The 23,716-nt window shown below is 45.6% G+C and overlaps 1 protein-coding gene across 1 annotated transcript; it reads right to left on the bottom strand.

Moving 5' to 3' along the window:
• Positions 1–3,805: 3,805 nt before the first annotated feature.
• Positions 3,806–23,233, bottom strand: VSIG4 (V-set and immunoglobulin domain containing 4). The gene is made up of 7 exons (XM_032765905.2): positions 23,098–23,233; positions 18,425–18,781; positions 12,901–13,182; positions 12,491–12,568; positions 7,879–7,992; positions 6,453–6,474; positions 3,806–5,191 (listed from the first exon to the last, which is right to left on the bottom strand). The coding sequence occupies exons 1-7, from the start codon at positions 23,150–23,152 to the stop codon at positions 4,978–4,980; spliced, it is 1,122 nt and encodes a 373-aa protein (XP_032621796.1). The 5' UTR covers positions 23,153–23,233; the 3' UTR covers positions 3,806–4,977.
• Between the last annotated feature and the right edge of the window lie 483 nt (positions 23,234–23,716).

Genomic DNA, 23,716 nt, shown 5'->3' with positions numbered 1-23,716 from the left:
TGGCTTTAGGCTAATAACCTAAGACCCTTCCTTCATAACTTACTAAACCTGTTCCTTTCTCATAGGGCTGTCATGAACAGCCTCCCCTTCCCATGATTACTTTCATGACAAGGGTCAGTGCCTACTCTACCCCCAGGGCCTGACAGAACCTCAAAGGCGAGTAGAGAGAAATCTATTTGAATTTTTGCTTCAGAGGACCTCATTTCCCTCTCTGAGCTTCCTCTTCTTTTCCTATCACAGGCTTGCAAAAGGCTCTACTCTTTTCTCCAAAAACCTCCTCTTACTCAATCTGTCCTGCAAAACCTACTGCCTGCCTTGCCTCAGCTTTTACGGCCACACCCCCACCAAACCCAGCTGCAGTTGATTGCAGCCCAACCCTGCTACAGCTTTTAACCCCTTCCCTGTCTGAGTAGATGAGGCAGAAATGGGAGGCAGGGGGAACACAGACTGATGATACAGGTCTCTTTATTAACCCTTAGAAAATTGCCTATTTCCCAGGTATGTATCCCATGAATGACAGATAAGCCAAGTTGTGCAGACCAGATCCACAATCCAATCAGAAGTGGAAGATCCTCAGTGAGCTCTGGGGTGTGCAGAATTGGGGTTCTGAGTTGGCCAGCTGCAGGGATGGGCCTGGGTCACAAAGGATCTGAATTGTCCATAATTTGTGACAAAAGCTGGGGTGGACAGGCAGGTTGGATTTGGTGTTCTAGTTCAGCTGTACTGAGAGCTAATTGTTTCCATGGGCATTTTTATGGTCAGGCTGGGGAACTAGTGGGGAAAAGGTTCTGGCAGTTGTGTAGTTGGGGAGAAAAGCAGCCCAAAAGGGAAAGACATTGCTTTGGGACAGAGGAAGCTTTGCTAAGTAGTGATACAGTCTAGCAACACACCAGTGCCATCCATAGCTTATCTCCACTCTGTATCCCCCACAAGTGACCTCACAGCCAATTGACCAACCCATGAAAGCAGGCAGACCGGTAGAGTCCGTTTGTTGCGGGAAGCACTAAGGTGTCATAGGGATGACCCAGAGGACCTGGAAGCAGATGTAGTAAATAGGTGATACTCTTGGGGATACAGTGTTACCAACTCTCATGATTCTCATTGGTGTCTTTCTTAAAGCTCCAGCTTCTGGAATCAAGTGATTGCATGAGAATCTCAGCTTTCATTTTTTTTTTTAAAAAGTAAGTTTCTAATCCTCATGGTTACAGAGAAACCTTGAACACTTGAACCCTAAAGCTTCAAAAGGCAGGCGACACATAAAAGGAACTCAAAATATATTGTTTTTAAAGAATCTCATGTTTTTAAGATGGTCTGATTTTTGGGGACTGACTCATGATTGTTGAATGCTTGGGGGTGGTAATACTGGGATACAGCAAATCAAACATAAGCAAGGAGCAGCTTTGCAGAATCACCACCTGCTAGGGTGACCAGATAGCAAGTGTGAAAAATCAGGATGGGGTGGGGGTGGAGAATAGGAAACTATATAACAAAAAGACTCCAAAATCACGACTGTCCCTATAAAATTGGGACATCTGGTCACCCTACCACCTGCTGGCACAGTTTGGTTACAGTATCTAAGGTTCAAGCATAGTAATTGCACACACAGGGCAACTGGATCCTAGCACTTTTTTAGAGGGCTCTTCTCACTCATAGAGTCTTTGGAGTGCAAAGAGGCCTTGGGACTGAATGAGGAGCACATTGTACAGTGACTGAAGTTGAAAGAAGTCAGTCAAATTAAAGTGGAGTCTTTATTCTAGCCACATAAATGTATATTTGAGCTACTGCCCTAGGAGAGAAAGATTCCATATCCCACTCGGACACTTTGACATGTGTTTGGTAGTGGTCTGTTGTGACTACTTAACATACTTAGGTTTTGAATAGTAAAAGTAACATGAACAGGCCTCCTCCTTTGGCAGTAGTCGCACTTCTGTCTCCCAATAGCAATGCCCATTGGGAGTTCTGACTGAGAAACAGAGGGCTGTGTGACTGACCCCAGTTAGACAGCTACATTTGGGTTTGATGAAGGCCCCTGCTGATCTGAAGACTAGGTACAGCTCAGGCAATATCATTATAAGCTCCCAGCTACAGGGCCTCCTACCCTCTTTAGGGATGAATAGGTGATGTTCTATCACTCCTGGGCCTTTCTGCTGACATGATCAATTCATTTATTTACCATATTCATTTCTAAGGCACTGATCACCATATTATCTGGACACCATTCACATAATTTAGTTAAGCTGATGTAACACTTCCCAGTGTATTTTTCCTCTGCTCCCCACTTCATCCATTGCTCTTGAGATTGTCAGTTGTGTTGGTGGATTTTGTGATGTCCTCCTGGATTTGAACCAGTGTCCCTGAAGAGAAAAGCTCTTTACTTGCACTGCCAATTCCCTCCATCACTCACACCCCTTTAAGGTCATTTTTATAAGGGTGATGAAGGAGGCAACTGTTCAGGCTTCCAGGTCGAGTAGTTGTGTGGCTAAACAGGGACTCCTAGTGGCCTGAACAAGAAAAGGTTACCGCAAGGAGAAATAAGATAAAGCTTTTTCCCAGTCCCATCTGCCCCCACTTTTCCTCCCTCTCTCTCTTCTTACGCTCTGAGATTTCAAGATCCACCCAGGTTCTATCTACCTGACTGGTGTAAATCAGGACCCGGAGAGCAGCACCAGGTAGGATTCAAATCAAGGGTTACTAAAATAAAAGCAATGACCTCCATTGACAGGTAGAACACCCTCCATTTGTCTTATGGAAGAAACCCCATTCAGAATGGGTGAGACATAATTGATTTGGAAAGGAAAGGGGAAGGGAGGTGAGGTGGAAGATGTTACTGGAGATAAGCCCTGGGCTTCTCAGCTAGTTGAAAATTCTCCATTAAAGTTTTTCTCAGGGGAAACAAAAATATTTTGCAATATTTTTTCACTGAGGTTTGGTTATTTTTTTGTTTGTTTTCTAATGAAAAAATTAGAAATAAAATATTTAATTTTTTTCTTTTTTAAAATAAGTTTTTGTTTTGAGGGGAAATAGTCATTTTCTCTCCCTTTCTGACTTTTTTCCATTGGAAAGCAGGAGGATGTGGGTGGGGAATGAGAAAAAATTAGAACAAAAATTCCATTTTATTTTACTTTTTCCTCAGCTTTTCCAGTGGCCTCTTTTTCATTAACTTTCTCCTTCTTTTATTAGTAGAAAAAGTAATGAAGTGAGAGAAAGTATGTTTTCCCCACAAAGTGAAACAATCTTTTGAATTTTTTTTAAATTGAAAATGTTTGCAAAATTTTTCATTTTAAAAAACCAATAATTTCCACTAAAAATTTCAACTGAAGCAAAACATTAATTTCTTTTAATGTGTGTGTGTGTGGGAGAGCGAAATACTCTTGTCTTTTTTAACCTACTCCACAGGGGGTACTAAACGATGGTTACTGGATTGGTGGGTGGTTGGCTGGTTTTTCTTTACAGCTCAGGAGAGAAATCATCTTCCTTTTTGGGCTGCAGCTGCTCCTGGTCAGCAGATGGAAGCAGTGGTGTGGGCCAGCCAGCATTGCCCTATCTTTGCACAGGACCATTTCTGTGTGCACAGCTGCAATGTATTCTCAGTGGAGTTGCAATGGTATAATTAAGAGGAGATCTGACCCTGGCTCAGCAGGTCTGACAGCAGCACAAAATAGCAAAACCTTGTTTGTGTCATTAGAGTAAGCAGCTGTGAGCTAACCTTTAGGACCCAAACTCTCACATGCTCTTGTGCTGTCACTACAACGGCAGGCAAGCTGCATGTCTGTGAAAACTTGTGTGAAGAAACTGCACAAGTGACTGTGAAAATGCCATCTAACTTTATTTTGAGTAGGGCATTCCCAAATCACTCTGCAGAGTTACATCAGACAAGAGAGCAAGGGGAACAAATTGCAGGAAACAGAATGAGCATGCATTGGATGATGAAAGACCAAAGTGGTCAGAGTCAAGATTCAATAGACTCCTTGAGACCCCTTTGCAATTACCATGGGAGAATATTAAAATACTCAGCACTTATCAAGCACTTGCTATGTTCAAGGCACTTTACAACATGAAAGCCTCACAACATCCCTGTGAGATAGGTCAGTATTAATATCTCCATTACACAGATAAATAAGTGAAGCAGACAGATTGAGACACATGCCAAAGGCTACACAGTGAGCCAGTGTCAGAGTCTGTATTAAAACTCAGGAGATTCTGGTTCCCAAACCATTGCTCATATCACTAGACTACTCCTTTCTTTCCCCTCTAAGCTCTGACTCAGGATGACAAACTTCTGCAACATTCCTATTATATTGTGTTCCTATTCCCCCCACCCTAAAGTCAAGCTGTAGTGTTTTCCCCAACAGCAACTCTGATTTTCCAGAAGAGAGGCAAGAAAGAAAGATGCCTTCCTCCAATTTAACACACCCTGGACATCAACCAAACCCTTACGGTTCCTCTACCACCCCACCCCAAATCCTGGGGAGAAGACCTGAGTGCAAATAAGATGTAAAATCAGTGGTTTAATTGCAGTGGAGGAAGCCAGAGAACTTTCCGCCTTTTAATAAAGTTCCCTGGGCCTAAGCATTCAGTACCTTTCTAGCCAGGGAATGTACACTTATCGTTATGGATCTTTTTATTGTTTTAATTATCATTTGTTAGGTATGTTACAATCCACTATTTACCTTGATCTGCAGCTTCAAGACTTTTGTGGAGCCCTGACTCCTGTCCCCCAGGATGCTCACAAATTAATCACTGCATAAATCAGTTAGATAACTGCTTTGCTGAGGGTTTCTGCAACAAAGGCCAGAGCTTAATTTGCTGAAGAAGCAGAAGGTGACACAGTTCCCCTTGAACAAATAAAGGAAGGAGTTTAGAATATTTATAAGAGGAGAAAACAGACGGGAAGGAGGGTTTCCCTTGGTGAAGGGTCACCGTTCAAGCTCTCCAGCTCTATCTTCTGCACTCCTGCTTGCATGAAAATGCTGGTTCCTACTGAACATCGCCCACTTCATATTCAGATTCCATTGCGTTCACAAGGATCTTGCATTCAATGTTTTCCTTTATGCTTATTGTCTCATATTCATTCTCTTTCACAGGCTGTGTCATGAAGTTGTTTTCGACTGTGGGTTTTCCCTCCTCATACTTCCATTTGCCATTGACTCCTGAACAAGTCTGTCTTCTCGTGTCATTCCTTGTGTTTTGACTGAAACAAAAGTCCAACATTAATGGGAGGAAGGAGCCAGGGGCGACTCGACATTTTCAGATTCTGATCTCATTTAAACCAAGCAGGGTAAATCCAGAGTCATTCCATAACTTCAGTGGAGTGACTCTGGATTTGCAGTAGGGTATTTGAGATCAGGCTCTGGTCCTCTGCTTTTGAATGACAGAGGAATATTAGCTGTGGAATAACAAGACTCCTGATACTCATCCAGGGACATTATGGGAGGCTGTGCAAGTAGGCTTAAAGAGACACGCAACAATGATGAGAGAGTCGCATACAAAAAAGAGGTAACCAAGAACAATCAGTAGAGAATTTGGCTTCATCGTTAGCTGACATTACCATACTGATCTCAATGGGGCTACGCCGGTGGGGAATTTGGCTGTTGGAGAATAAACGATAAAACAAATAGTGGACAAATTGCAACCCATGGACCAACTGTAGCTGATAAAGTTCTCCAAGGTGGTCTGTGGCTGGCCACACCTTGCAGTGAAGATGCAACCAATGAAGAGCAGTCCCAGCATGCAGTGGACAATACTGGTCAGAGTTAGACCTTATTTTAACATACTGCTGTACAAACTTCACTGATAGAATAGCACCTGGACATATTTCATTGGCAGAATATCACACTGCAACACACACTCTTATGATCACTTTCATTGGCATCTGGATAAGTAGCTCCCACCGTACGTGTTGTTTTTATTGTCGGGGCCTTTAAATTGGCAGCTTGTCTTGTGTGTTAGTAAATGGAAGAGTAGGACACAGGGATTCAAATTTCCAGGAAGAAATACCAGGGAGTAATGGAAGGAGGTTCAGCAAAGGACAGTTTGGATGAACATCAGGAAATGGTTCTCAACTGGGAGACCCATTCAACTGGGATACTATCCCAAGGGAAGAGCTAGAAATTCCTGATCTTTAGATTCTGGACCAAACACTGGGAATTCACTGGAAAATCATGCACTGGTCTCTTTGGTGAAGGAACAGAGAATACAATAGGTCTTTTCCAACTCTAATTTTGGTGTGGTTCTAAGATATCATTCAAGAACATTTCCATCGCTGTCCCCTGTGTGAATAACTAAACCTTCATGCTGTCAATCACATACACCATTAAGCTATTCAAACCTCTCCTCCTGTATAACCAAAGAGGACATTCATTCTTCACTTGGCAAATAGTTTTCCTGCCACAGAAATCAATATTACAACCCCAGAAGTTCCCTCAGCATGACAGGTGATGAATCTTACTCACTATGTTACTTCATATGGATTCTCTGAAAAAAAAGAATAAAAACACAAATATGAAAATGCTGCATTTTATTACCCTACAGAGAAAATCAGTTTTATTTAAAAAATGTGCTCATTGAACGGTTTAATAATGATAAATGGCACTTACATAGCACTGTATAAAGTTTTTATAGTACTATACAGACATTAATAAATCCACTCAAGCACCCTGCTAAGTAAGTTTTTTGTTACCATTTTACAGATGGGAAAATGGAGGCATGGAGTGGTTAATGACCAGCTGAAAGTCACAGCTGAGCTGGGATTAGAAACCAGGAGTTCTCACCTCCCAGCCTTGTGTTCAGTCCACTACATTTTGCTGCTCTTCCCTGGCTGATATTCCTGTACAACAATTATATATTCATAACTATCTGGCTTTGAAATTCCCATTTCTGAAATGAACAGCAGAAAGCTCTTACTATTGGGACTGGATGTATCGTGCCTGCCCAGCTAAGGAGCAGACACTAAAGTGGATTTAGCCTCTGGTGACTGGTTATCTGGGGCCCAGATTCTCTGTGTCTGGCACATGACCTCTCTTGGTCTCTTGTATGCAGGCAATGGCTCCACCAAGTGAGGCAAGAAGAAACGGTTTCCCCCTGAATCACCAGTAGGATCCATGCTGATCTGGTCTCAGCTACGAGTCACCTACTCAAGTTCTATAGTCAGTAGGAGATGTGCTGAGTATTGGAGTCAACTGGAGGCTGCTTTTAGAGAATGGAACCGTGCTGATTTCCTAGCAACCATCTCTGGAGCACACACTTGCAAGATGTGCATTCACAGTCCTGCAATGGATAGGCAGAGTACCCTGTTCAGTGCTCATAGGAAATCTAGGAAGGCAGGCACCGTGATTATGCTTACCCTGTCCATTCCCTTCCTTGATAGAACATGCCTGCCCCCTTGTGTTCATATATGAGAAGTGACTCATTTTCCTTTCGTTGTATTGCATCAGTATTCTAATTGGGGACCAGCTCATTCCTTCTAGTCTATATGCTGGATGGAGGAAAGCTGCTTAGAATATTATTTCTTCTTAATGAATTTCCATATATGTAAACTAGGCCAGTGAGTAGCCTGTGGGAGTGCAATGTGACTACTGGCCTGCTGGGAAGACCTCATTTATCTGGAGTGAGTTACACCTAAACTTCGGAGAAATCACATATATCCAAGAGAACACTCCCCATCCCATCCTCCACCTGTGCACACATCTCCCCCATGACCTCAGACCACATTTCTGTCAAACACTTTGAGCAAACATCTTAAGGTTTTTAAAGCAGATCTCAAAACTGCCTTTGCTGTCTGTTGGCAGAATATTGGCCCCCTCCCCCAGAAATCCTCAGTAGTAGAGCCAGCCTGAACACTCAGAGCAGCCCTGAGCTTCCTCAGCACACCCCACTCACCCTCCTTGATCTTTCTCCTGCACAAGATGACAGTGACGATAACAAAAACCACAGCCACACAGATCACAACGATCAGGATGATGAGATACAGAGGCAGGCCGGTCCTCCGGGGGCCTAGATCAAAACAGCATAAGCTGAGGTTTCAAGCAAGGAAGCAGTTCTGCTTTGTAATTAATAAAGGCTGGAAGGAGGTTACTAGTGGAGTTCTTCAGGGATCAGTTTTGGGACCAATGTTATTTAACCTTTTTATTACTGACCTTGGCACAAAAAGCGGGAATGTGCTAATAAAGTTTGCGGATGACACAAAGCTGGGAGGTATTGCTAACACAGAGAAGGGACCCGGATATATATACAGAAGATCTGGATGACCTTGTAACTGGACTAATAGTATAGGATGAAATTAATAGTTGAAAAGTGCAAGGGTCATGCATTTAGGATTAAAACAAGATTTAGTTTATAAATTGGGGACACATCAGTTGCAAATAACAGAGGGAGGAGAAAAACCTCAGAGTATTGGTTGATCACAGGGATGACTATGAGCCGCCAATGGTGATATAGCCATTAAAAAAGTTAATAGCAGTTTTAGGATGCATCAAGGTGAGGCATTTCCAGCAAAGATAAGGAGGTGTTAGTGCTGTTATATAAGGCACTGGTGAGACTCCATTCTGGAAATTACTGTGTGCAGTCTGGTCTGCCGTGTTTAAGAAGGATGAATTCAAACTGGAACAGCGTTCAGAGACGGGCTACTAGGATGATCGAGGAATGGAAAACCTGTCTTACTGAAAGGAGACCCAAAGAGCTTGGCTTGTTAGCCTAACCAAAAGAAGGCTGAAGGAGATATGATTCTCTTTATAATATATCAGAAGGATAAATAGCAGGGAGGGTGAGGAATTATTATAGCTTAGTACCAATCGTGGACACAAGAACAAATGGATATAAACTGGACATAGGAAGTTTAACTTGAAATTAGATGAAGGTTTCTAACCATAGAGGAGTGAATTCTCTGCAGCTTGAGCGGTCTTCAAACCACAATTTGAGGACTCAATAAACCTCAGTCATGTGTTAGGGGTTGTTATAAAGTGGATGGGTAGGGTTCTGTGGCCTGCTTTGTGCAGGAGGTCAGACTAGATGACATAATTGCCCTTCCTGACCTACGAGTCTAGAGTCTATGAGTCTATTGAAGGTCCTGAAACAGCTATTCCATGGGGAGTAGGGGGAAACAAGACATATCTGGCTTTAAGACTAAGCTTGATAAATTTATGGAGGGGATGGTATGATGGGATAGCCTAATTTTGGCAATTAATTTGGCAATTGACTTCTGATTACAGTGGGTAAGTATGCAACGTGGTCTGTGATGATGTTAGATGGGATGGGATCTGAGTTTACTAGAAGCAATTCTTTCCTGGGTGCTGGCTGGTGAGTCTTGCCACATGCTCAGGGTTTAACGCATCGCCATATTTGGGGTCGGGAAGGAATTTTCCTCCAGGGCAGATTGACAGAGGCCCTGGAGGTTTTTTGCCTTCCTCTGCAGCATGGGGCATGGGTCGCTTGCTGGAGGATTCTCTGCAGCTTGAGGTCTTCAAACCACAATCTGAGGACTTCAATAACTCAGGTTAGGGGTTTGTTATAGAAGTGGATGGGTGAGATTCTGTGGCCTGCATTGTGCAGGAGGTCAGACTAGATGATCATAATGGTTCCTTCTGACCTTGAAGTCTATGAGTCTAAAAACAGACAAACCACGATGATGGACCTTTCCCTTGGGAGCTGAATGTACTGACTGAGGCCTGGGTTATTATGTGGTTTTTGTTTGTTTCCCTTCCTCATACTGAGTCAGCCAGCTGGGACAAAGGGGCTCAGAGCAGAGGTAGTAGATCAGTCAAATCTATTGTCTCACAGCTGGAGTTCTTGCACTTGCCTTTTGCTGTGATATTGGGGTCCATTGTGGTTTATGGTCAGCATCTCCATTCAGAGATGAAAGGAAGCCCCAGCTGACTGAGAAAGTAGGAGCTGTGCGGAGCAGAACTGTGCAAAACGTTCACATCCAAACACCAAATCATATGAAACTCATCTGGTTTGGGATCTCATTAAAACTCTAGTTTCAGCTCATTTCATCCAAAGAGTCACCATGGTTCACAAACATTTTGAGACATGCTGGGATTTGTCGCAAAAATCACAATATCTACTGTTTCACTGAAAAACTAGGTAAATCATGACAGTTCCAGCTGACTTTAACTTTGAGATTTTCAGTACATTTGAATCCTGAAACTCAGAGCAAACATTAGGATTCGGACAAACCCACAAGGACTGGAAGCTGGGAAGGAGGTGAACGTAAGAATGGTCATACTGGGTCAGACCAAAGGTCCATCCAGCCCAGTATCCTGTCTACTAACAGTGGCCAATGCCAGGTGTCCCAGAGGGAGTGAACCTAACAGGTAATGACAGGGCCGGTGCAAGGATGTTTTGCGCCCTAGGTGAAACTTCCACCTTGCACCCCCCACCCCCCGCCCTGAGGTTCCTCCCCTCTAGCCTGAGGCACCCCCCCCACTCCCCACCCTCTGCCTTGAGGCACTTCCTCCTGCCCCAGCTCACCCCTGCTCCGAGCACGAGCACCCCGAGCACGCCATCGCTGCTTCACTTCTTCCCCCTCCCAGGCTTGCGGCGCCTAAGCTGATTGGCGCCACAAGCCTGGGAGGCGGGAGAAGTGAAGCAGCTCACCCCTGCCCCACCTCCTCCCCGAGCATGCAGTCGCTGCTTCACTTCTGCCGCCTCCCAGGCTTTCGGCACCAATCAGTGGGAGAAGTGAAGCGGCCACAACGTGCTCGGGGAGGAGGTGGGGCAGGGTGAGCTGGGGTGGGGAGTTCCCCTGCGTGCTGCGCCCCCACCCCTTACTTGCTGCAGGTGGCCCTCCCTGTGCTCCCCTGCCCCAGCTCCCTCTGCCTAAATGCCGGCGGTGACTGGGGCAGCTGAAGATCTGGCCGCCCCGGTTACTGCCGAAGAAAATGGCATCCCCCAAATCCCAGCACCCTAGGTGACAGCATAGGTTGCCTAAATGGTTGCACCGGCCCTGGGTAATGATGAAGTGATCTCTCTCCTGCCATCCATCTCCACCCTCTCACAAACAGAGGCTAGGGACACCAAGAAGGATTTGGACCTGCTGCCTCTGCCTAGTCTTGGGCTGCCCCTCTGCAACCTCAGTACCCTTCTTGGCCTTTAACAAGGCCTGCGGCCTGGGGGTTTTCCAGGCTCAAGCTCCCGAGCTCCTCTGGCTTTTCCCCAGCTCTTCTCCACTTTAGGTACCCTGCTCAGTTCCCAGCAGCCAGGCCCATCTCTCTCAACAGCTAGAGAGAGACTGTCTTTTGGCTTCTGGCCCACAACTCTTTTATAAGGGCCAGCTGGGCCCTCATTAAGCCAGCCACAGCGTGGTCAGTGACTCACTCAGCTTCTCACAGCTGCTCTCACTCTCTTACCCTGCTGCAGCCCTCTCCAGGGCTGCTTTTACCCTTCCAAAGCCGGAGCGGGGTGATCACCCTGCTACACCCTGCAACAAAATCTACTGCCAGGTGTCAGCATAGGAACTCCAGCTTGACTCTTTGATCTCCCTGCCCGCGGCTTGAAAGGTGTCCCCTTACCCACTGTCATGCCATCCGTTTCTGCAACTTGCACGTCACTCTCAGTTGCCAATGCTGTTGTGATCAGATCTGCAAATCAAGCAAGGTTCAGGTGATCATAATGGTTTATGAGTCACTCAGCATCAGAAAGAAATCTGATTCTGGTCTATGAAGCAGCTGCAGGACTGGAGGGCATTTCACTGTTTAACCTAATAAGTCAGTGAAACAAACCCTTTAGAGCCAGTGCTGTCCATGTACCTGCCAAGGTGACCATCCCTTCTGGACAGAAAATGAAAGGCCCTGCTGTGATACCTTTGAGCCCCCCAAAATCACTGGGGTGATAGGGGCATGATTAACGCCTCTGATTATCTTCTGCGGTTCCAAATGGAGCTAAGGAAATCCATAACTCCCCTGGGCATGTCCCCAAGTGTTAGAATGGCTGCCATCCCATGGAGACTGTAACCAAGCAGTCCAGCTGCATGAGGCCATGTCTCCAGGGCTGGCTCCAGGCCACAGGGCACCAAGAGCGTGCTTAGGGCGGCATGCTATGGGGGGCGCTCTGCCAGTTGCTGGAAGGGCGGCAGGCAGCTCCGGTGGACCTCCCTCAGGTGTGCCTGCGGAGGGTCCGCTGGTCCCGTGGCTCCAGTGGAGCATCCGCAGGCACACCTGCAGAAGGTCCACCAGAGCCGCGGGACCGACGAGCAGCAGAGTGCCCCCTGCGGCCCTGGGTGCTTGGGGCGGCGAAATTGCCAAAGCCGGCCCTGCATGTCTCTCAAGGAACAAGGGAGAGTGGAGCTGGAAGTCACCTACGGCAGCAGAGGTCATTTCCAGCAAGCCACATGCCTCAGCAGCCTACAGACCATCTGCTAAAAACTGACTGGAAATGAGTGGACATGTCACATAGTCAGTTCATCCTCTCTATCGTTCACATACAACTACAATGAAAATATCACTTCATGTCCAGTCTCCAAGCTGCTTCCGATTCAGTGCTGAGCAGGTCTCACCTCTTTCTGAGACAGGCTTGGCCGTGGTGTTCGCCTTGTTCTCAGAGCTGGGTACTGTGGTTGCTGGTTTTGTGAGGTCTGTGAGAGAAATGACCACACGTCAGATTCTGCTACTCCTTCAATTTACAAATTGGATAAATACAAAATCTTTAGGGAGAAGTTGGAAGCCTCCCATAATGCCCTTTATTGTACAACACTATATCATTGGAGGGCATGACATTTCTCTGATCCCAGCCAGTGAGCTGAGTGATCCTAAAGCATGCGGATTGACAGCCATTGGTGTTTTAACCTAGCAAGTGTCACTATAAATGTCTAATCCTTTTTAAAACCCTCTAAGCCATTTGCCTCATTATCATCCTGCAGCTGGGAGTGTCTCAGAGACCACCAGGCACTAGTTTGGGGGCACTTACCCCTCACAGTCAGCTGCACTGCATCACTCTGCTGCATGACTTGTGAGCTTGCTCTGTTTTCTGCTTCACAGTAATATTTCCCCGTGTCAGACGTTTGCAGAGAATCAAACATGAGTACGGCGTGATTGCTCACAAGCACTGTGTTTCCTCCTGGCTCTCCCTTGAACCATCTGTAGGTGATGGGTGGGGACCCATTGGCAGAGCAGGTCAGGCTTGTCCTAGCCCCTTTTGGTACAGTGAATCCCAGATTGCCTGCTCTGATGATGGGTTTAGTCACTGAAACTGAAAGACAGAGAGAAAGGGATTTGGGTCAGTAGTTAAGAACTCTGTAGCATTCATCACCACACAATTTTGACAAGGTTCCATGCCCCCTTTTCTGTTTTATGTCCTACCTCCAGTCTCACATTTAGACCAGTATGTTTTTGGAGTAGTCAGCCATTTTGAAAAAAAATATTTTTTATGGGGAACATTAGGGCTCTGTGTGTGTGTGTGTTTTAACATGTTAAGGTTAGAAGAAAATAGAATTTATTAACACACATTTTATAGGCATTTTAAGTGGATTATCACCAAGTGATAGAGAAAGGAAAAATGTTAGAAAAGAGAGAGTTTTAAAACTGCAAAAAAGAGATATGTTAACAGGTCTTTTTAGAGAAAATAATTACGCATTTTTTAAAGAAAAGTATTATATTAATTTAAAAAGAAAATATTGTTTATGTACTCATATTATTTTGCCATAAACTCTGAAAAATAACTCTGTGCCTTTTGAAATAAAGAACAGAGCATGCATTTTTAGAGAAAATAAACAAGACACAAAGTAAGAGAGAACAGCTAAGAAAAGCAAAAGCATCTTAGCCTGTTACAGAAAAAGAAAAAATAAAGGGAGAGAGAAAGATGTAAAGCATGGGTGGGCAAACTTTTTGGCCCAAGGGCCACATCTGGGTATAGAAATCATGTGGCGGGCCACGAACATGGTGGTTCCTGGCCAATGGGAGCTGCAGGGGCGGCACTTGGGGGAGGGGGAGCGTGCAGAGCCCCCTGGCTGCCCTATGCATAGGAGCCAGAGGGTGCACATGCTGCGGCTTCCAGGAGCCATGTGGAGCCACAGCACGTGCGGAACAGGGCAAGCTCCAGACCCCGCTCCCTGTCAGGAGCTCAAGGGCCAGATTAAAATGTTTGAAGGGCTAGATGCGGCCCCCGGGCCGTAGTTTGCCCACCTCTTAGTAAAGCATCAAGAAGGCCTCTGGCACTGAGCACATGGCAGAGAGAAGAGAAAACCATCTAACTCCTGCAGCTACTTCTAGAAAAATGCCAACAATTCTGAGGGACAAGGTGAGTGAGGTAATATCTTTTAAAGGATCCACTTCTGTTACTGAGAGAGACAAGCTTTTGATCTACACAGATCTGGTTCCTTGAAATACGTATTAGCTACTCATGCTACACAATCTATTCCACCTTGTGTTTAGTTGTGACATTCTGAGTTAATTTCACAGACCTGAAGATGTTTGCAGGCTAAGAGACTTTTGCTTTTTTTGGTTGATCTCTCTCACTTTGTGTCTTGTTTATCTTCTCTAATATACATGCTCTATTCTTTATTTATTATTTATTTTTCACACTTTTGTCCAGCGTAACTCAAATGCATAAACAATATTTTTTCCTAAAAACTAATATTTAATACCTTTATTTCTAAAAATGCATAAAATATTTTTTTCTCTGAAAAGATTTCAAGATATTTAAGTATCAGAGTGGTAGCCATGTTAGTCTGGATCTGTAAAAAGCAACAGAGTCCTGTGGCACCTGATAGAGCAGGGGTAAGCATGGGTGCCAAAGGTGGCACGCGAGCTGATTTTCAGTGGCACTCACACTGCCTGGGTCCTGGCCACTGGTCCAGGGGGCTCTGCATTTTATTTAATTTTAAATGAAGCTTCTTAAACATTTTAAAAACCTTATTTACATTACATGCAGCAGTAGTTTAGTTATATACTATAGACTTATAGAAAGAGACCTTCTAAGAACGTTAAAATGTATGACTGGCATGCAAAACCTAAAATTATAGTGAATGAATGAAGACTCGGCACACCACTTCTGAAAGGTTGCCGACCCCTGTTATAGACTAACAGACCTATTGGAGCATAAGCTTTCGTGGATGAATACCCTCTTAGTCAGGTGAACGACGAAGTGGGTATTCACCCACGAAAGCTCATGCTCCAATACGTCTGTTAGTCTATAAGGTGTCACAGGACTCTTTGTCAACATATTTAAGAAACTTTTCTCTTTTTTGCAATTTTAAAACTCTCTCTTTTTGGACACTTTTCCTTTCTTCATCACTTTGCCAGAACCCATGTTATTTTGTAAACTACCTAAAAATGTTTATAAAATTATGTTTCTTTAAAAGTGTCTAAAAAAACCTATTTTCTTCTAACCTTAACATGTAAACATACACACGCAACCCTAAGGTTCCCCATGACCTTTTTTTATTTTTTTCAAAATTGCCAACTGTGCCAAAAGTGTATGTATCCGAATATGAGACTGGGGCAGAACATAAAACAAAAGAGGGGCTTGGAAACCTGTCAGAATTATATGGTGACAAATGCTATAGAGTTCTTAACTATGTAGGTCTGAATTATCCCAACACTGGGGTGGAGGGGGGGCATTTATTATACATTTGGAGGACAGTATGAGGCCAGATCTGGATTTTATGTTGTTCAGATGCAGGGTTTGGGCCTTTCGCCATATTGACATAATTCATTGCCTGCTCATGTCCTGCTCAGTTCTTGGTTGCCTGGTGACCGCTTTGCTCCAGCTATGCTAGTGCAATATGGCTGCCAGGAATACCCCAGCACAGAAGGCTTTCTTTGGCAGATGCTGAGCCATCTCTCTGCCCTTTCATATTTGCTCACCACCTGTGGAAGGAGTTGTGAAGAATCTGCCAAGCAGGGAACTACCCATTCCCGTCAACCACCTCCTCACCACACTTCATCTTCCACAGGCCAGGTAGGAGGAGGGGGCAGGAATTCTGTTGAAAGAAATGGCCAAGGAAGTTATCTGGTCCTTCTGCAGAAGGGGTGATGGCATGGCCAGTAGCAGCAGGGAAGGCTGAGGCCAAGAGAAATGCCAAAGAACTATGTACAGAGCAGGCTGCACAGAAACCGGGATACCACATGTGGAACAGGGGGTGACTGCTGGACATTGCAGCTGGAGCAGGTCTGTATAGGACAGAACTTATGGGGCAGCAAAAAAGGCAGGGCAGAAAGCTGGTGCTGAGGGGCCTCAGTGGGACACACACCACCAACTGATCATGACCAGGAAACCTGCAAGCTTCTGGTGGGTTTGACCAGAAGACTGGACTAGAGAGAGCAACCCAGGCAGTAGACCTGAAGAGTCCTAACCCTCAATTTGATTCCCTTCCCCCACCTCCTGCAACCATAAGAACAGCCTCACTTTGAGTTAGAACTGGTTAAGCCTTAGTATCTAGAGTATTTTCAAACTTTCCCTTTGTTGCTGGTACCCAGCAGGGCAAGTTCCTAAAAGGCCAAGCCACTGAAGTGCCTTCAGGGCTTGTCCCAGCATCACAGTACACCTGGCATGCTATTAACACCTTCGTGTTCCACAGTACTGAACAGCTACACCCATCAGAGTTTTCCTGGGGACGCTGTTGTTGGGGATGATCTGGAGTGGGAAGAGAGCATAGCTGGGATCTGCACCATCACAGGCATGAATTCCATCCTCTGGCTTGATTCCCCCGCATTATGGTGGGACTAGTGCCAGTTAGGGTTGCCAACTTTCTACTCAGACAAAGCTGAACACGCTTGCCCTGCCTCTGCCCAACTTCCGAGGCCCTGCCCATGGCCTGCCCCTTCTCTGAGGCCCCGCCCCCACTCACTCCATCCCTCTCCTTCTGTTGCTCGCTCTTCCCACCCTCATTCCTCATCGGGCTGCCTCAGGGGGCTGGGGTGAGGGCTCCAGCTGGGGTTGCCGGCTCCAGTGTGGGGCCAGGGATGAGGGATTTGGAGTGCAGGAGGAGGCTCCAAGGTTGGGGAGAGTATGGTAGGGGGCTCCTGGCTCAGGCAGGGGGTTGGGCTGTGAGAGGAGGTGTGGGTTCTGGGCTGGGGGTGCAGGTTCTGGGGTGTTGCCATAAATGAGGGGTTCAGGACATAGGCGTTGACCTCTGCTCACGCCGATGGCTGCTCGACCCCCCTCTGCCTCCAGCCCTGCCGCAACTCCACCCCTGCCCTGCCTCCTCCTGCCCCTGTCCGCCCCCATTCCAACCCCTTCCCCAAAGTTCCCATCCCAACTCCACCCCCTCCCTGCTCCTATTCCGACTCCTTCCTCAAATCCTTGCCCTGGCCTCGCCTCCTCCCCTGACTGCGCCACATTCCTGCTCCTCCCTCATCTCTCCTGGAGCTTGCTATGCTGCCAAACAGCTGTTTGGCACTGGCAAGTTGGGAGGTAGGTGGAGAAGTGGGGACGTGGCGCACTCAGGGGAGAAGGTGGAGGAGGAGGTGAGGAGGGGTGGCAGGGTGGGGAGAGGAGCGTGGCTGCCGGTGGGTGCAGAGCACCCACTAATTTTTCCCCATGGCTGCTCCAGCCCCAGAGCACACATGGAGTTGGCGCCTCTGGTTCAGGGTGCGGGAGGGAGCTCCGGGCTGGGGTAGGGGGTTGGGGTACTGGGGGGGGTTGGACTTTGGCTGGGGGTGCAGGCTGTGATGTGGGGCTGGGGATGAGGGATTTGGGGTGCAGGAGGGGGCTCCGGGCTGGCGGGTATGGAGTGCAGGAGGGGGCTCTGGGCTGGGGTAGAGGGTTGGGCTGTGGGGGAATGTGAGAGCTCCAGCTGGAGGTGTGGGCTCCGGGGTGGGGCAGGGGATGAGGGGTTTGGGATGCAAGAGGGTGCTCCAGGCTGGAATCAAGGGATTTGAAGGGCAGGAGGATGCAGGAGGGTGCTCCCGGCTGGAATCAAGGGGTTTGGAGGGCGGGAGGGGGAATCAGGTCTGGGGCTGGGGTAGGGGCCTGGGAGGGGGTCAGGGGACAGTCAATGGCCTGCCAGGATCCCTTTTTGACTGGGCATTCTAGTCGAAAACCAGACATCTGGTCACCCTAGCTGCCAGAGCAGTGAGGAAGAGGTATGGAGCTCGAGAATTCATTGGAAATGCTGGCCCCAACCCTGCGGATATGAGGAGTCAGTGTGCAGGGACGGCTCCAGGCCCCAGCACGCCAAGCGTGTGCTTGAGACGGCAAGCCACGGGGGTGCTCTGCCGGTGCCGCAAGGGCGGCAGGCAGGCTGCCTTCCGCGGCTTGCCTGCGGATGGTCCGCTGGTCCTGCGGCTTCGGTGGACCTCCCGCAGGTAAACCACTGGAGGCAGCCTGCCTGCCATGCTTGGGGCGGCGAAATCCCTAGAGCCCCCCCTGTCAGTGTGGCATGGAAGCCCCTCTGCATAACCCCATCCCCACCAGATCTGCAGCCAGCTCAGTCAAGTGCTTTATGACTGACAAATGTTACACAGGTGCAAGGGTTTATTACTGGATTTACCTTTAACAACCTTAACTGTAGTGGTTCTCTCCCTCATTAGCAGGCTGTTGTTCTGGCCTCTCCAGGTGACTTTGCAAGTGTAGTGTCCACTGTCCGTTACTTCAAGTTTCTCAATTTCAAGAGAGACATCCCCTGGCCTGTATTTTGGGACGCTGACTCTACCTCTGTACCGTGACAACAGGATGTGATCGCCAGAGCTATCCCTTCGAAAGACGGTAGCAGGGCTTTGATCTCGGACCAGGGTCCAAATGACTGTTTGCTGCACAAAGTCCTGGGAAGGCTCGTAGACACATGGCAAGGTGATGGAACTCTTCCATGTCCCTTCAGTGTCGTGGGTGCCTGTCAGTTCCAGCATGGCTGCAGAAAGCAGGAAATGAGAGATGGAAATAAAAGAGGAAAGAATATCAGCAACACCAAACCATGCTGGATGGACCACCAGGTTGAGCTCACCAAGCCACAGACCATTTTATATGTGCTATTTGTTATTACCATCTGAATCCAGGGCTGTCAGTCATACCATTGACTGCATCCAGGGGTCTGAACAATCCTTCCGGCTCCCTGGTTATTTTTGTTGCTCTTCTCTGAACTGTCTTCCATTTTCAATACCTTTCTGCTAAGGAGACGTAATAGATCTGAATATAACATCCCAGCTGTGCTGACCACAAGTCCACAGAAAGGAGCACCATTACCTCCTTTTCCCAGGATTGTGGTTATATATTCATATTGCCTCTAAGTACACGGTTGTTTTAGATCTTTCAGCTCCAAGGAGTTCCTTAGTTTTCTGATTGGATCTGGTGCCCCAATACTCTACCATGCACGTTCCTTTCACAGCATGACTAGCCAGTGCTTTTCCCACCCCTTCACGCACACCTGTCCATCATATATGGGAGGAAGGAGGGGAAAAAAATCATCCCCACTGCTCTAATGCCTTTAATATATTGAGGGCCAAATTCTGCATTTAGTTACACCAAGGGAAATCCAGACTGTAGTAGTATCAGAGGGGTAGCCGTGTTAGTCTGGATCTGTAAAAGCAGCAAAGAATCCTGTGGCTCCTTATAGACTAACAGACGTTTTGGAGCATGAGCTTTCGTGGGTGAATACCCACTTCATCAGATGCATGTAGTTCAACTACATGCATCCGACGAAGTGCATATTCACCCACGAAAGCTCATGCTCCAAAAACCTCTGTTAGTCTATAAGGTGCCACAGGATTTTTTGCTGCTTTTACAGACTGTAGTAAGTTTAGTCTGCATTTACACCAGTATACCTGAGGTGAGAACCTGCCCTTTTGTCTCAATATTCAATCTGGAACTTGGAAAACAGAGATGGAAAGTTTCACAACTCTTAAAGTTTCCATTGGAGCATTTCCATTTATTTCTCAAATATTGTCCAGAGTCCTGCAGTAGTTTTCCTTGAATATTGTGAAATTATGAACAGCTATGAAAGTATTTTGTATTCTCTCAGCATTGGCCTTTTAAAATCCTAATGTCCACTGTCTAAGGCATTAAAGGCATAGAAGCCATCTGTGTTGTGCAAACAAACTACCAAATAGACACAATGAACCAGATTCTCAGCTGGTATAAATCTGTGTAGCCCTATGAGACAAATGACTCTACTGAGATCAATGAAGCTACACTGATTTACAACAGCTCAGGATCTGGCGTTTTAATACATGCAGCAGAGGACTGTGAATATCCATGTCTAGGAATCAGTTCTGGCGAATTATTGGAAAAACTAGAACAATGAGCAGAAGCAAGATTAAAAGGGAGAGTCTTGGTTGTAATCTAGACCAGGGCAATGTCACTGAGAGTCATTATCAAGCTCTTGGTACTAGACAGTTCTTTGGCCTGCATTATGTGAAAGTTGGTGGTGGGTCTCTGCCAACTCCTTATCATAGGTGACCACATCCCCATCATTGCCATGCCAATAAGCACTTCTTGCCCACTTGCTGGCAGTCTCCCCAGAGAGGCCAAAATTGAACAACTCACAGATAGCGAATTCCCCTCTCATCCTACAAGTCACAGATATCCCAGACCAACCAATATGACGGGGAGTATTCATGGAGTTTGGGCTGCAGGACATGGGTCCTCTACCAGTTATAAAAAATCTCAGACAAGCCGACATTAGAGATAATGTGCCTGGGCAGATGCAAAGACTGGGATGAATTCTTTGGGAACTATGTCTACTTCAATCATAATGAAAGCCCTGGTGTCAGATTCAGAAAAGATTTGCTTTGAATAATGCAATAATGAGACCTGGAATTGAGTGAGGAAATTACAAATCTGGTCACACAAAGGCCAGATCTCTGACACTGATTTTCAGAAATTTTATGAAAAGTCTCCTAAACAGAACACAATGCAACAACAACAAAAAAACAACAAGAAAATACTCCAAACTTTGTCCAAAAAAATGACAAGAAGCAAATGAACCGCAGGAACTAGCTGGATACAAACAGAAAACTTGAAAACAGGAAGTGGTAAGCATGGTAGCTCTAAATGGAACCTTTTCCAGCTGGGAAGAACTTAGCTGAAAAGTGAGCTTTGAGGTTTGTTCTTTTATTTATACTGTGAACTGGAGCAGAGTGAAATATATACAATATATTCCAAATGTTTTGAAAGGCCAAGTTATCTTAGAAATGAAGAATGACACAGCTGGGCTCAAAGGGGGCTCGGCCTTTTAGGGGAGTCAGCTAGCAAAAAACAAATATGATTTAAGGAAGACAGAACGAAAATAACCATGTTGGAACAGAAGCACTGAAGTATAACATATATGCTGAACAGAACAGCCCTGCAGTATGCTCAGTAGTAGTTGGCAGTGTAACCTCCTCAGCTTGTATGAGTTGAACAGGGTCAGATTTGGGAGGCTCCAAGAATAGTCGAGTCTATATTGGGGATTTACGGAACAGTAACCTGGTCTTTTGCTCTTGGTAAAGAGACACGTTTTTATGAAAAAACTTGCATTGTCCTACCTACCTAGCTGTATTTTAAGGAACCTATGTGCTTTGCCCCAACCCTACCCCCTTTCTGGTAAAGTTCACTGGAAACTTAGAAACCTTTACTCCATAGTTCCTGGATTGTGCACTGTTGCTTTGTGCTGTTAAACAGCTGCTGTGTTTCAGCCCAGAGCTTGCTGCATTTTTCAGAGTGATACTATTACTATATCCCAAAGAAGAGACTACTAGCTGTAATGGGATAAACAGAGCAAAAGAAAACTGAAGCTGAAACATTTTCGAACAGGAAATATTTCCTACCAGTGACAGCTGTTTAACTGGGTTGTAGCTTCCCAAGGGAAATGATGGGGTTCCCATTGCTAGAGGGATTAAAAACTAAACTGGTCAAAACCACAGAGAATGTATTTTAGAGAACATTCCTCCATTGGTCAGAGGAATGGGTTAGCTAACCTTCTAGAATACTACAAATATTCAAACCTTTTCATTTTCGAGACCATTCCATAACAGTGGGACAATCTCTTTTAGACCCTCTCCCCTCCTCCTCTCCCAATCCCCCACCTTCCATAAAATTGCTCCCTGAATCACTGGTCTCATACAGTAAACCTGTGAACTGGGACAAGAATTCTTTGGGGTGGTCCAGATCTGCATCTGGTCTTCTTGGTTCATGGGCATCTTTATAAGACGAATCCCAACCAGGGCACTGAATCGAAACTATGGGCAGGTTTGCATTTGGAGCCAAAATTCTTATCTCATCTCCAAGTTCTGTGAATCTAGGCTCACTCTTCCAGTTTATCAGATGCCCCTCCAAATTTCAGCCTCATAAATACTCAGAGAACTGCTGAAGCTCATTAGCAAATGACTTCAGAATGTTCCTCAAAGTCCAGCTTTTACTTTTCGTCCCCCTGGTCCCCTTTTCTGAAAGTCTCCTGTTCTTTTTAACTCAGTTTCAAACAGAACTCCAAGTAAGCAACTGAAATAGGAGTTCACATACATCTAACCTTCTACTTTTGCATCACAAACCAGGACTGGTGCCTTCCCCCACATTCTTTCCTAAAACATGAGAGTAACTCGGGGCTTCCACACACACCTTTCAAAGCAGTATCAACATTTCCCCCTTATCTTGTTTTCCAAGTTCTTCCTAATGCAGTGCAGATTTACTGGTAAAATGTGAGCACATTTCATTTGAAACTGCAGCACTACATAAAATGACAGCTCAGATTCTGATCTCAGTTACGAGTGTAGCTAGCGTAACAGAGTTCTGGAGATCAGAATCTGCCTGGAGGTAAGCCAGGGGTGCAGCTCTAGCCAGCACTATAATTACGATATCCATCAGCACAATTCTGAAAAGTTGTTACGTTCCAAAAGAATGAATGTATTCCAACCATACAATGAACTTTTCAGAAACTAAAATGCCAGAGAAGAAACTCTCTCAGAATCCTGAACAATCTTATTTTGTTCTAACTCTGGGCACATTACATCTGACAAATTGCTTAATGCTGGGCTGTTTGTTACATTCTCAAAAACATCTCCCAGTTGCATGTGATGCAAAATGACTGTAAATGTATATTAGCTGCAGAACTAAGGTTCTGGTTTTCACAGCGTTTTTAATATTTATTCTTTCATCAACAACATACCTATACAAACAATCAGCTAACACACATGGGGATGTCTGCACCTGTAGAGTAACTTTCCCTGAATATGAAAAGCATTTGCATTTACTCACCATTGCAGAAGATGAAGGAATTCACAAGTGCCACTAACCACATGAACTTTTCCATTCTTCACAGGACTGCAGCTATTTCTGTCTTACGTAGAACTCAGAGAGACAGACCCGCTGTGCCAGGATCAGAAGCCAAGTCAGCAATACTTCCTTTTCTTCACTTATTATATCATCTGGGATCTAGAGCTGCTGTTGCTGCTTCTCTCTTTTCCTTCCTTCTTTCACAAAATATACAAGCTACATTCTACTGGTGGCTGAAGGTGTTGTGTGACTGTTCTACAGATAGGAGAGATCCTAATGGAGGATGGCGTTAATAAGAAGATTCTAATAATCTTTTCTTTTCCATTTCATATTTACCTTGAGTCTATCTACCTTGCTTATCATTCACTTGATTTTTTTTTCAAGTAACTTCTTCCTTTGAGTCTCTTTATAAATTGCTATTTTTTCTGCTTTCTTCTCTTTCATGTTTTCCATTCTTTTCTCAGTGTACATATACACACACACACAGGAACGATGTTAAAAGAACATTTTTAAGGTTGAAAAGTCAAACACTCCAAAGTTAGGAAGTACCTCAATTAAGGTTGTGCAACCTGAATTTGGCCTGCTTGACCATATTTATTAT

Source organism: Chelonoidis abingdonii, chromosome 8 (assembly GCF_003597395.2).
Source record: "Chelonoidis abingdonii isolate Lonesome George chromosome 8, CheloAbing_2.0, whole genome shotgun sequence".
NCBI lineage: Eukaryota > Metazoa > Chordata > Testudines > Testudinidae > Chelonoidis > Chelonoidis abingdonii.
Note: the sequence above shows the minus strand (reverse complement) of the source record. Positions and strands in the feature narration are given on the sequence as shown.